The 14,663-nt window shown below is 44.3% G+C and overlaps 1 protein-coding gene across 1 annotated transcript in view; it reads left to right on the top strand.

Moving 5' to 3' along the window:
- The window catches only part of LOC138665096 (bactericidal permeability-increasing protein-like), an 83,389-nt gene extending 79,434 nt beyond the window's left edge, over positions 1-3,955 (top strand). The window contains exons 13-15 of the mRNA XM_069752272.1: positions 638-701; positions 2,103-2,179; positions 3,237-3,955. Of these exons, the coding sequence (XP_069608373.1) occupies positions 638-701; positions 2,103-2,179; positions 3,237-3,320 (225 nt within the window). The 3' untranslated portion in view covers positions 3,321-3,955. The remainder of the gene's footprint in view (positions 1-637; positions 702-2,102; positions 2,180-3,236) is intronic.
- The last annotated feature ends 10,708 nt before the right edge of the window (positions 3,956-14,663 follow it).

Here is a 14,663-nt window from a genome sequence, read left to right as displayed (position 1 = left end):
AAGACGACTGGGCGTATAAGACGACCCCCAACTTTTCCAGTTAAAATATAAAATCTTCTCAAAAGTCGGGGGTTGTCTTATATGCCGGGTGTCGTCTTATAGGGTGGGTGCGGAGCAATTTGCGGTCGCCGCATATTGTGGGGGGAGTGGTCCCGATGACGAGGTGAGGGAGCGCCTCACCAGGAAGGTGTAAGTGAAGCAAACTGTCAGCGTCTGGGATGCCAGGGCTATACAAAAAAGAGAGAGAGCGGTGCTGTGCCTAGAAAAACACTCCTCTTTCACTAATCTGGCTCGCCCTTGTATCCTATTATCTCCTTCTTTGCCTCTGCTTCACTTACACCTTCCCAGTGAGGTGCCCCCTCACCTCGTCATTGGGGTCGCTCCCCCCACAATATGCGGCGACCGCAGATTACTCGTCACCTGCCCTATAAGAAGACACCTGGCGTATAAGACGATACCTGACTTTTGAGAAGATTTTCAGGGGTTAAAAAGTAGTCTTATATGCCAGAAAATACAGTAACTCCAAAGATCTTGCAGGTTCACCATTTATGTTGATCAAAGCCGTCCACTCAGCGCAGTACTTGATAGAAGGAATCTTCATTAATAATTGGTAATGATGTGTCTTACTATGTTGCAGGTGACATTATTGAATGTGGCTGTGAACTATTATTTATCCCACATCTTATTGCCTCAGGTTAACGGTAAGTAGTTAAGATCTTCAAGATTTATTCTTTAGATGCTTATTACTCATCCTCCATAACTTTTTATCTCCTAGTGAGTGATTGTAAGCAGGCAAAGAATAATGTTTTTGCCTATTATATAACTAATAAACACTATGGAAGTGCAGCTAGTCTCAGATAAAATCAATTCACTAAATTCAATTCAGAAGACTGGACTTTGCTAAAATCTAACCTAAAATGTGTGTAGGTACGAGGATAGGGACCCAACACCACAATGGCTCAACTAATTATGGCCTGCTACATCCGCTCTTCACTTGGGATGAACCATTCGTTTTAATTTTTTTTAGTTTTTTAGTTTTTTTTGTGATACTAGAGGGTATTTTCATCACAAGTGTAATGGGATGTCATTAGTCATAGTGGTGTTAGGTCTATATCCTGTGTCTGCGCACTTTTTTTGATACACTTCCTTTTTGCATTTATTTTTCTCGTTTTTGGAGATTTTTACCTTTTTTTCATCTGTGAATTATTATTGTTTTAATTTGAGTCTTTTTCAAACTCGGTTTCGTGTGTCAATCGTAATGGGTGTGGTTTGGAGTTTCCAAATGTTTTTGGCCAATTTATCAATTGCAACTTCTTAAAAAGGTTCATAATGTACTCCAGTCCCCAACTGGAATTATTTTATGTATACCTATAATTTTTTGTGCAAATTTTGAGACATTTAGTGGAACATATGACTTTTGTATCAAAAAGTTATAAAAAAAGGTTAAAGGCAAACATAGACAGCATTTTTTTTTTATTTTGTGCAAAATCCATGAACCGTGTATGCAATTTGAAGAATTTGTGGCAAGAAATGTTAACGAATATCGCAAGGCAGAAAATAAAAGTGTTTTAAGAAAAATTACATTGGAACATTTCACCAAGACTAGCGTTGTTCACGCTGATCTTGATGAGGGAGTGTAATGGAGTCAGATGCTTTTGATTCATGCTGAGCGGCATGTGACTGAGTGCATCACATCAGAAATCTGACTCCAGTCAGGGACCAGAGTTAGATTTCTGGCTTATGGAAAGCCACAGCTCATCATGAATTAGAAAAGCTGTTCTATCACATCCCCACCATGCCTCTGTCTTGCCCCAATTCCACCCATTTTGGCAGATTTGAGAAAAATTGGTGTGAAGACGTAAAAAGTCACAAAATTTTGGCAACTTTTCAAAGCTTTTACTGTAGAATTATGCCATGAATCCTTTGATGATTTGGGCTTGTTGTCTTCTGTAACTATTTTAATATCTTTAATAAAGGTTATAACTTAGGGAAGTCGAACGTTCTGCTTAATGAATCTTTTAATATAAATGAAAAGATTGATTGGTGCCCAGGTATTAATGTAGATAACACAATGAAAAATGATGTCTTTTCTGATCCCACAGAGATTCTGAACAAGGGTTATCCGCTCCCACTTCTAGACAAAGTGCAGCTAACAGATGTTGTCCTACAGCCGCAGCAGGTTTGTCCTTATTTCTAGCACGTTCATGCTCAAATATTAATGAGATTCCTATAGTTATGTAAAGAAAAGATAAATCAAAGTTATAGATAAGGAGAGTGGATAGAAAAAATGTATAAAAATGCCATGCCCATCATTAAGTAAAAATTTGCTTCTTTCTTAAGGAGTTAAGTAAATTCTAATATATACGGTAAGCCTGATGCACAACTTCTAGATTTGCTCAAATAATAAAATAATTCTCAAATGGGTTTTGGATTTGAACAGAGGACAAAGTCCTTACCACGGGAAAAGCTACAGAAGCGGCAGAAGTTTGCACCCATGCCCATCAGCAAGAGGTGATCCAGTCTTTCCCTCTGGCCAGTGGTGTAACTCAAAATTCATTTGGTTTTCAATGCAAAATCCCCCAATTATCACCAATCTTAAATATTATTAGTCTTCTCATATTTCTCATATACTGTAAGCCTTGGGCTTAGCTAGGCCTAAAAGCCATATGCACCCACTATTGTTATGCTCCTGCCTCTGCCCTTGAAGAAGAGACCGCTACTATGTATGATGTGGGAGAATTGTTGTGCAAATTGCCTATTCAGAGAGGAAAAGGACTGGAACTCTAGTGCCACCTATTGGAAGTACCAATCCTAAAAGTCAATATCTACCCTTTAACGAGCCTTGCCATATAACTTCTAGTTCTAGTCATCTTCCTCTCTAAAGAGGCAATTTGCTTGTTTAATTTCCCAGAGGAGAATGCATGGCGTATAAGTCTCCTCACTTTGACATGGAGAAATGTTATCCCGGAGAACTGTTAGTGATTTTCACTGTGTCCCTTCGGCTCCATGTTACACCTTTAGTTGTAATGTAAGTGCTGTTTTGGCTATACAATGATCCTGATTGTAGTATTTAACCATTTTACCTGCTGTAATAGCCATCAGACTCCCGTGTATTGACTTCTTGGCGAGCTACTGAGCTTCTTCTAATGAGCAGTAACTAAGCAGAGCTGCACTTTACAGCATTGAATCAAAGCTGACTTGTGTGGTATTTGTAACAATGTTGTTCTTTTTTTTAGGATTTTCTGCTTTTGGGGGCAAATGTTCATTATGGAAAAGCTGAAAACAGCACTTGGATTGATGGATTTGAACCCTCCATGTGATACAAAGTAATTGCAGACAAGGTCCTATAATTTGGAATCATAGAGAGCTTTTACATAAGTAAAGTCTAAGTCTGTTACCAAATTACTATAAATAGGTCAACATAACATCAACTGGAATGTGAAGGATTGTATTAAAAAGAAAGGAAAAATATGAGCAGCTGTTTACCTTCTATAGGCCGAGACCACATTCATGCACTGAGGAAGAGATTTGTCTAATCCCGAAACAGTCTCAAGGAAACCAAGCTGGGTCCATGCCTCACCACCTCTAGTCCTTATTACAGGAATACTAACAGCTCCCTGTTGCATTGATTTGGTCATGGAATCAGTGCTATGGCCATTTTTCCGTACTGAGAATTTGCTCATACTACTGTAAATATGGTATTCTACCATGGCCTACATAATCTCCAGACTTGTCTTCCATTGAGCACATCTGGGACATCATTGGTCAACAGCTTTCAAAGAGAGCTGCCAGCAGCAGATCTTGATGATTTGGGTGCCCAAGTGTACTCAGAGTGGCAGAAATTCTGCAGGCAACCACTATTAACTTCACTGATCACATGGCAAAGTGTGTAAGTGTGTTCATTTCTGCATGTGGCCCTTATGTTCGCTAATTAATAAATCGAGATGTTTTGAAAGTTTTGTTTCCATTTATTCACCATTTGCATGTCATTAACATTTATTGGTCTTATGATTTCCATAACTCCATGACTTTTCCTCCTTTGTTTTGCAATGTTGAGGAGTGGGAGTGTCTATACCTGACCATATACCATAGAAGATGCACGCCAGTTGATCCAAAGATTGATGAAAAAAATACTTTAGCCATTTGCATTAATGGGTATTCCCATCGCAATCATTTATGAAATACTGTATGTGACTTGTATGGTTAATACGTAGGGGTCTGCTCCCTTGACGCTCCCACATTCCAGACAAGTGGGTACTCCCCATCTGGCAGCTTTTATAATTCAATAGACTTAAGTGGAGAGAACTACCTACCTATACAGTGAAGGCAATGCGCTGCTGCCAGGAGCCAGCAATTGGGGATCAGGGGACCCCCATTCTTTCTATAGGTGGGATTCCAAAACTGAGGTTGGGATTTATTTAGGATAAATTCTTGAAATGGCAAAACTATTTTAAGGGTCACTTGTCATATATTTCAAGAAATAATATACGGTATATCTTAATGTTTTTGTTTCTATGCATTCTAGAGTTGTGTTTTTTTAAAGGTTTTCTATATGCATTTATTCTGGCATTTTTTAAGTCTGTGTCATATCCAGTGCATGCGGCATTCTGAGAAAAAACAAGCAAACAACAAACATTGACTCCAATAATGCTATAAAAGCCCAAACTGCCGTACAGTATTTTGCTATAGCGCAAAATACACTATTGTATGACCGCACCATGTTTGCTTAAAAATTTTTTTTTTGTAAAATACCAATGAAAATATAATGAAAAATGAGTACAACAGTATGAGAATTCAGCCTTAAATTGTTATTCCCATCGCATAGAGAAATTTGAATCCCACCAATGGGACTTGGAGAGTTGATTGGAATTCCCACACAAATGAACAGGACTTCTGACCACCTCTACACTGACAGCGGAATGAAACAGGACCCTATTCTCAAGATAGATGTAGGTCCCATGGGTGGGATCCGCATTCACTATACAATCATGGCATTTCTGTGGCTGTGTCATAAATTTTTGAGTTTATACTATACCTTTGACAAAGTATGATCCTGCTGTGGAATGTACAAATTATATGTACCGTATATATCTTACAATTGAAAATGTTGTTCCAATAGACGCAAAGGAAATAACTATGTGAATAACAAAACACGTGTAACTGCAATAATTTTCTGGAAGAAATACTTAAATTTCTGAAGCATTCTCAAGGATGCCTACACTTTCAGCCATAACTGTATATCCCCCATTCTGGTATTTATGTCCCCATCCTGGTATATATGTCCCCCATCCTGGGCCCCTTCTTAGCATATATTCCCCAATCTTAGGCCTCTTCCTGGTGTGTATGTCCCCATCCTGGTATGTATATATATATATCACTTATCCTGGTATATATATATCCCCCATCCTAGTATATATGTCCCCCATCCTGGGTCCCTTCCTAGTATATATGTCCGAATCCAAGGCCTCTTCCTTGTATGTATGTCCCCCGCCCTGGTATATATGTCAGCCATCCCATCTTGGGTTTCTTGCTGGTATATATGCCCACTAGTAATGAGCGAGTATACTCTTTGCTCGGGTTTTCCCAAGCATGCTCTGGTGGTCTCCGAGTATTTGTAAGTGCTCGAGATTTAGTTTTCATCGCCGCAGCTGAATGATTTACAGCTACTAGCCTGTTTGATTACACGTGGGGATTCCCTAGCAGCCAGGCAACCCCCACATGTACTCAGGCTGGCTAGTAGCTGTAAATCATTCAGCTCCGTTGATGAAAACAAAATCTCCGAACACTAACAAATACTCGGAGGTCACCCGAGTGTGCTCGGGAAAACCAGAGCAACGAGTATACTCGCTCATCACTAATGTCCAAGTTTTGCCGCTGTTCTCTAACGTGAGTAAAACCTCATTCTGCTCACCTTCCCTCGCTCTGACATTGCACAGCATCCTTATCTGTAGCAGGTGCAAAGGCTGGCAGCTGACATTGGCGTGTCTATTATGGGCGACGTATAATGTCACTGCCATGTGCCACCTGCCAATCTTAGCTGCCAGGGTACCCCTCCTGCACGTGCTCGGTCACGACCTAGATCTTTATGCCTTTGTATGTGCATAAAAAGCAGTATAAATAGTGCAAAATTTCATGAAAAAAGCCAAAATCAATACTAAGTTTTAAAACATAAGTTGCAAATAAAAGTCTGCTTTAAATGATTTTAAAATGAATCTGTCATCATTTTGATGACAGATTAATTTTAAACATAGTAGATGCCCACCTAAAAAAGAACTGCTAGAAAAGAAAATGTACTAAATGCAAAACATTACATTAGGCCAATCGCTTCTAAAATGATTATTGGATAGTAGGGAAATGCATATTCACATTAAGGCTGGATTCAGACGAGCATAAAACATCCAATGCGTTATCTAATGAGTAATGACAGTCGGCTCCTGCTTCGCTGCGAGTGTGATCTGAACGTCAATGCTCTGTGCCCCAATCATCTCGCATGAGAGAATCACAGCACAGGTGCGGAGGAGATGGAGAAAGTCATTTCTCCATTTCCTATATTGGTGCATATGGGATGACATCTGAGTGCAGTCCGATGTTTCATAGACTTGCATGGGTGAATGTGATATGATTCTCGGATGCAATTGCAGCATGCTACTATTGTTTCTCATGCCGAAACGGCATGAGAAAATAATCAGAGCTCCGCACTGCTGCATAGTATAATATTGGGCCGAGTTTTAACCTATAAAACATCAGATAGCACTCGGCCGTGTCATATGATCATGTGACCCCGGCCTAAAGCCTGCTTCTGTCAAACAAAAAAGGCAGCACACTGTAGCGCCAAAACATAAAGGAACAGAAACACTCAAATGTTGAATCAACGAAATATAATTTAAAAATAGTAAGAATGTAGTAAAAAGAGCCAAAACAATCTGGGATAATACAATAAAAAATTGCCTGTATTATATGTTATTTGGCAGAGAATGGCACTAATATAGCGTGCCTGTACTCGAAGAGCAAATACAATAACTTAAAAGATGCATATGTGTTATTGTACAAATTAGAAAATAACTATAAATAATGATAACAGGACGGACAAAAAGGAGGGGGGGAATATAAAATAGAGTAAAACTCATACAAAAAATCAATTAATTAATTGACAAGTAAATAAGGCAGCACACTGCAGCGCTAAAACATGCAAACATGAAACACGAAAATTGAACTGCATTACTGCAATAGAAATATGAAAAATGAGAGCGTTTAGCGCATAAAAATGGCCAATTTTATGTGTACCTGGTAGCCACTTTACGGCATCTCTCTTATACCAGGTCCTACACTTGCCTTTCCTCGCTGAGAATAAACATCTCCATCTGAATGGGTACCTGTGAAACACCTGTGGCTAGGAGGCGGAGTGCTCGATCAGAAGGCAAGTGTAGGACCTGGTATAAGAGAGATGCCGTAAAGTGGCTACCAGGTACACCTCATACACAAGGCTCCGCTCCATACACCTCATACACACACGGCTCCGCTCCATGCACCTCATACACACACGGCTCCGCTCCATACACCTCATACACACACGGCTCCGCTCCATACACACACGGCTCCGCTCCGTACACCTCTGTTATGATCTGGTGGTTTAGGAGCAACATGGAACGAGCTCTGAAGGAAGTGGTATCTGTACTGACCGCAGTCCCTAAGCTCAACACAACACTAGAAGTAGCCGTGGGATGCTCCTAACACTCCCTAGGCACCTCGTCACAGCCTGAGAACTAACTACCCCTAAAGATAGAAACAGGAAAACTATCTTGCCTCAGAGAAAATCCCCAAAGGATAGATAGCCCCCCACAAGTAATGACTGTGAGTGGAAAGGGAAAAGACATACACAGAATGAAACTAGGATGAGCATAGGAGGCCAGTCTAGCTAGATACTGTAGATAGGACAGGATGGAATACTGTGCGGTCAGTATAAAACACTACAAAAAATCCATACAGAGTTTACAAAAATCTCCACACCTGACTAAAGGTGTGGAGGGTAAATCTGCTTCCCAGAGCTTCCAGCAACACAGAATTAATTCATACTGACAAGCTGGACAAACATAGAAAGCACAGAACAGATAAGTCCACAAGCTGTGGACAGAAAACAGCAAGCAAGGACTTAGCTTTGCTGAACTGGTCAGGATAACAGGGAAATCCAAAGAGATGTGAATCCAACCATGAACCATTGACAAGTGGCACAAGCTGAAGAAAAGAGCCAGGCTAAATAGCCGAGCAGAAAAGACAATCAGTGGAAGCAGCTGCTGACAGCTAAATCCAAGGAGCAGCCATTCCACTTAAAACCACCGGAGGGAGCCCAAGAGCAGAACTCACAAAAGTGCCACTTACAACCACCGGAGGGAGCCCAAGAGTGGAATTCACAACACACCTCATACACACACAGCTCCGCTCCATACACCTCGTACACACACAGTTCCGCTTCATACACCTCATACACACACGACTCCGCTATATACACCTCGTACACACCTGGCTCCGCTCCATACACCTCGTACACACACGGCTCAGCTCCATACACCTCATACACACACGGCTCCGCTCCGTACACCTCATACACACAAGGCTCCGCTCCATACACCTCATACACACATGGCTCCACTCCATACACCTCATACACACACGGCTCCGCTCCATACACCTCGTACACGTTTAGCTCCGCTCCATACACCTCATACACACACGGCTCCGCTCCGTACACCTCATACACACACGGCTCTGCTCCATACACCTCATAGACACACGGCTCCGCTCCATACACCTCATACACACACGGCTCCGCTCCATACACCTCATACACACATGGCTCCACTCCATACACATCATACACACACGGCTCCGCTCCATACACCTCGGACACGTTTAGCTCCGCTCCATACACCTCATACACACACGGCTCCGCTCTGTACACCTCATACACAAGGCTCCGCTCCATACACCTCATAGACACACGGCTCCGCTCCATACACCTCATACACACACGGCTCCGCTCCATACACCTCATACACACACAGCTCCGCTTCATTCACCTCGTACACACACTACTCCGCTCCATACACCTCGTACACACACGGCTCTGCTTCATGCACCTCGTACACACACGGCTCCGCTCCATACACTTCGTGCACATTCAGCTCCGCTCCATACACCTCGTTTACATTTAGCTCCACTCCATACACCTCATACACACACGGCTCCGCTCCATACACCTCATACACACACGGCTCCGCTTCATACACCTCGTACACACCCGGCTCCGCTCCATACACCTCGTACACACACGGCTCTGCTTCATGCACCTCGTACACACACGGCTCCGCTTCATACACCTCATACACACACAGTTTCCCTCCATGCACCTCGTACACACACGGCTCCGCTCCATACACTTCGTGCACATTCAGCTCCGCTCCATACACCTCGTTTACATTTAGCTCCACTCCATACACCTCATACACACATGGCTCTGCTCCATACACCTCATACACACACGGCTCCGCTCCATACACCTCATACACACACAGCTCCGCTCCATACACCTCATACACACACGGCTCCGCTCCATACACCTCATACACACACGGCTCCACTCCATACACCTCATACACACACGGCTCCGCTCCATACACCTCGGACACGTTTAGCTCTGCTCCATACACCTCATACACACACGGCTCCGCTCTGTACACCTCATACACAAGGCTCCGCTCCATACACCTCATAGACACACGGCTCCGCTCCATACACCTCATACACACACGGCTCCGCTTCATACATCTCGTACACACACGGCTCCACTCCATACACCTCATACATACACGGCTCCGCTCCATACACCTCATACACACATGGCTCCGCTCCATACACCTCGTACACACACGGCTCTGCTCCATACACTTCATACACACACGGCTCCACTCCATACACCTCATACACACACAGCTCCCCTCCATACACCTGATACACACACGGCTCCGCTCCATACACCTCGTACACACACGGCTCCACTCCATACACTTCATGCACATTCAGCTCCGCTCCATACACCTCGTTTACATTTAGCTCCACTCCATACACCTCATACACACACGGCTCTGCTCCATACACCTCATACACACACGGCTCCGCTCCATACACCTCATACACACATGGCTCCACTCCATACATCTCGTACACACACGGCTCCACTTCATACACCTCATACATACACGGCTCCGCTCCATACATCTCATACACACACGGCTCCACTCCATACACCTCATACACACACGGCTCCGCTCCATACACTTTGTGCTCCTTCAGCTCCGCTCCATACACCTCGTTTACTTTTAGCTCCGCTCCGTACACCTCATACACACACAGCTCCGCTCCATACACTTCGTGAACATTCAGCTCCACTCCATACACCTCGTTTACATTTAGCTCCGCTCCATACACCTCATACACACACGGTTCCGCTCCATACACCTCGTACACGCACGGCACCTCTCCATACACCTTGTACACGCACAGCTCCGCTCCATTCACCTCATACACACACGGCTCCGCTCTATACACCTCATACACACACAGCTCCGCTCCATACACCTCGTACACACACGGCTCCGCTCCATACACCTCATACACACACGGCTCCGCTCCATACACCTCATACACACATGGCTCCACTCCATTAACCTCATACACACACGGCTCCGCTCCATACACCTCGGACACGTTTAGCTCCGCTCCATACACCTCATACACACACGGCTCCGCTCCGTACACCTCATACACAAGGCTCCGCTCCATAAACCTCATACACACACAGCTCAGCTTTATTCACCTCGTACACACACGACTCCGCTCCATACACCTCGTACACACCTGGCTCCGCTCCATACACCTCGTACACACGGCTCCGCTTCATGCACCTCGTAGACACACGGCTCCGCTTCATACACCTCATACACACACAGCTCCGCTCCATACACCTCGTACACACACGGCTCCACTCCATACACCTCGTACACACACGGCTCTGCTCCATACACTTCATACACACACGGCTCCACTCCATACACCTCATACACACACAGCTCCCCTCCATACACCTCGTACATACACGGCTCCGCTCCATACACTTCCTGAACATTCACCTCCGCTCCATACACCTCGTTTACATTTAGCTCCACTCCATACACCTCATACACACACGGCTCCGCTCCATACACCTCATACACACACGGCTCCGCTCCATACACCTCATACACACATGGCTCCGCTCCATACATCTCGTACACACACGGCTCCACTCCATACACCTCATACATACACGGCTCCGCTCCATACACCTCATACACACACGGCTCCGCTCCATACACCTCATACATATGGCTCCATTCCATACACTTTGTGCACCTTCAGCTCCGCTCCATACACCTCGTTTACATTTAGCTCCGCTCCATACACCTCATACACACACGGCTCCGCTCCATACACTTCGTGCACATTCAGCTCCGCTCCATACACCTCGTTTACATTTAGCTTCGCTTCATACACCTCATACACACACGGCTCTGCTCCATACACTTCGTGCACATTCAGCTCCGCTCCATACACCTCGTTTACATTTAGCTCCGCTCCATACACCTCATACACACACGGCTCAGCTCCATACACCTCGTACACGCACGGCACCGCTCCATACACTTTGTACATGCACAGCTCTGCTCCATTCACCTCATACACACACGGCTCCGCTCTATACACCTCATACACACACGGCACTGCTCCATACAACTCATACACACACGGCTCCGCCCCATACAACTCATACACACACGGCTCCGCCCCATACAACTCATACACACACGGCTAACTGCACAGACTTCTCCATACCTGATACGTCGATCTGCAATCACAGCAGCAGAGGCCAGTAACAGAGGAGGCTGTGAGTGTTTCCATCCCACCCTGCTCAGCCCCACTCATTCCATGCACAATTAGTTTACTAGCCAGTCATGATTAGTCCACTGGTCTGCTGCTTATTGCGGCACCCAGGGCTGTGTTCGGCAGATAAGCCCTGGAGGTGGTGACTGTGTTTTAACTTATGTACCTCAAAGAACAGAAGTGTCCCCTCTCAGTGTCTCCCTCTCTGAAGTTCTGTACCTACTACCGCACGCACACTGGAGACTCAGTCAGGAACATACCGGGAAGGGGCGTGTCCTAACACAAGGGGGTGTGACACAGACCTCAAAAATGTCCCCTCTCTCCCTCTGAGCTGTACCGTGCACACTGGAAGAAAAATAGACTGCAGGGAAGGGGCGTGGCTTAACACAAGGGGGCGTGTCGGCTGCTTCTCCTGCTCTCTGCGGGAAACAGAGCGTCCCGTGCTGGACAGCGGGGGAAAGCATCAAAACCGGTTGGGAGCTATGACCTCCTGTGTAAAGCATTAGCCTGTCTTATATGGATCTAAGCACACCCAGGAACCCATCACATGATTAGACATGTGGTTATGACATCACCACAGGTCCTGAAACACATATAGATATTCATGTTATGTGCATCAAAGAAAACACTTCGGGTTACATCACAGCGACAAGCCACCTATGTGACACATACCTCCCGTCGACTACACAACCATATATATATATATATATATATATATATATATATTTATATTTATGCCTTGAGCAAGTGGTAAATCTAAATTTAATGTCAACATATTTTACATGGTGAATCCTTATGCCAAAACGAACAAATTTGAGGGGTAAGACTTACCAATTTGCAAAGTTCATTTTTCCTTGGCACCCTAATATATATATATATACAGGGTGGAGCGCGGTAATTTGCTGATTTGGGAATGAAATAAAAAAATTATGATCATTAGAAAAATTTATTTTATATTTTAATTATACTGAACAGTAATGGAATTTTTAAATTACATGGTTTTAAATAGTGTATCTGGCAAATGTCGACCTTCGCTATCCACACACTGCTGCATACGTTTTCTGAAGTTTTCATGAACTCTAACAAGCATGTCCACTGGTATTCTGCCAATTTCAGCTTCAATATTGTTCCTTAGGTCTTCCAAGGTGTTGGGACGGTTGATATACACCTTAGACTTCAGGTAACCCCAAAGGAAAAAATCGCATGGGGCTAAATCTGGTGAGCGTGCTGGCCAGTTCACATCTCCCCTCAAAGAGATAAGCCGTCCAGCAAACTCAAACAATTCATGGTAACCCTCGCTGTGTGTGCAGTGGCACCATCCTGTTGGAACCATGTATCCTCTAGTTCCATTGCCTCAAGAGCCGGCTGAAAATAATCCTGTATCATAGACAAGTACCGTTCGGAGTTCACAGTTATGGCACGACCATTATCCTGAACAAAGTAAGGACCAACGATGCCTACTCGTGATATGGCGCACCACACAGTGAAAATGAGGTGAAAATGTGCCTCATCAGAAAAAAACACAATTGCATCACGGGGTATCGTTGCTAACATGTCTTCACAAGAGGTCCGCCGTGTCAAATAGTCCCATGCTGACAAATGTTGGACCACGCACATTTTATACGGGTGAAAATTCAGTTCATCATGAAGAATCCGGTGGAGAGAACGTCTTGAAATGCCAAGAGCAAATGATTGCTTCCGAGCAGAGCGTTTCGGAGATTGCAGTACTGCTGCTCTAACTCTCTCGATGTTTTGTGGTGTTGTAATCCTTCTCTCAGGTCCCCTTCGTACACATGACACATTCCCTGCTGTTCTGAATGCATTCACCCAATTTACAATTGATTGCCGTCCAGGAACACATCCGCGTGGAGGAACAGCGAATTGTAAACGAAAAGCACGCTGCACTGCAATGATCGAGTGGGCATTTGAAAAATACGCTTCAACACAAAATGACCTCTCCTCACGTGTCCACTGCATGATGGCAACTGAAAGGCAGAGGAATACAAATCTCCCATCAGCCACTGTAAGCCACACCCACTCTCCCCTCTCTTCGACCGACAGTGCCGCCACAGCATGCAGTGCAAAAAAGCAAATTACCGCACTCCACCCTGTATATATATGTATATATATATATATATCTAATATATAATTGCCTAGAATACTACTTCCTGCAATTTGTGCCAACTTCCGTGGCTTTGTCCGGAGCTAATGTCCGGAGCTAATGTCCGGAGCTAATGTCCAGAGATTAATTGCCTAGAATACTACTTCCTGCAATTTGTGCCAACTTCCGTGGCTTTGTCCGGAGCTAATGTCCGGAGCTAATGTCCGGAGCTATTGTGCGGAGCTAATGTCCGGAGCTAATGTCCGGAGCTAATGTCCGGAGATAAGTGACGTCAACAGTGTCCAGTGTCTGATTGGTTGCCGCCTGCTGCGAGCGACCAATCAGAAACGTGCCGTACTGTGACACACTCCGCCCGCCATTTTGAATTTTTACCTCACAGCAAGTTTCTACTGCGTGGAGGCGGGCCCAGTGACGTTGCTCTTCAAGCTCCTGCCGAATTTCGTCAAAAAAATGATAATACCATTTACCAAAACTATATATATTTAGTTGTGAAGTGGTTCAGTGACATTTTCACACCAATTTTGAACTTTTGTTTGGTGTTTTCTCCATATACTGCCTATTATTCACT

The sequence above is a fragment of the Ranitomeya imitator genome, chromosome 2, assembly GCF_032444005.1.
Source record: "Ranitomeya imitator isolate aRanImi1 chromosome 2, aRanImi1.pri, whole genome shotgun sequence".
NCBI lineage: Eukaryota > Metazoa > Chordata > Amphibia > Anura > Dendrobatidae > Ranitomeya > Ranitomeya imitator.
The sequence above is the reverse complement of the archived record's forward strand: the minus strand, read 5'-3'. Positions and strand labels throughout refer to the sequence as shown.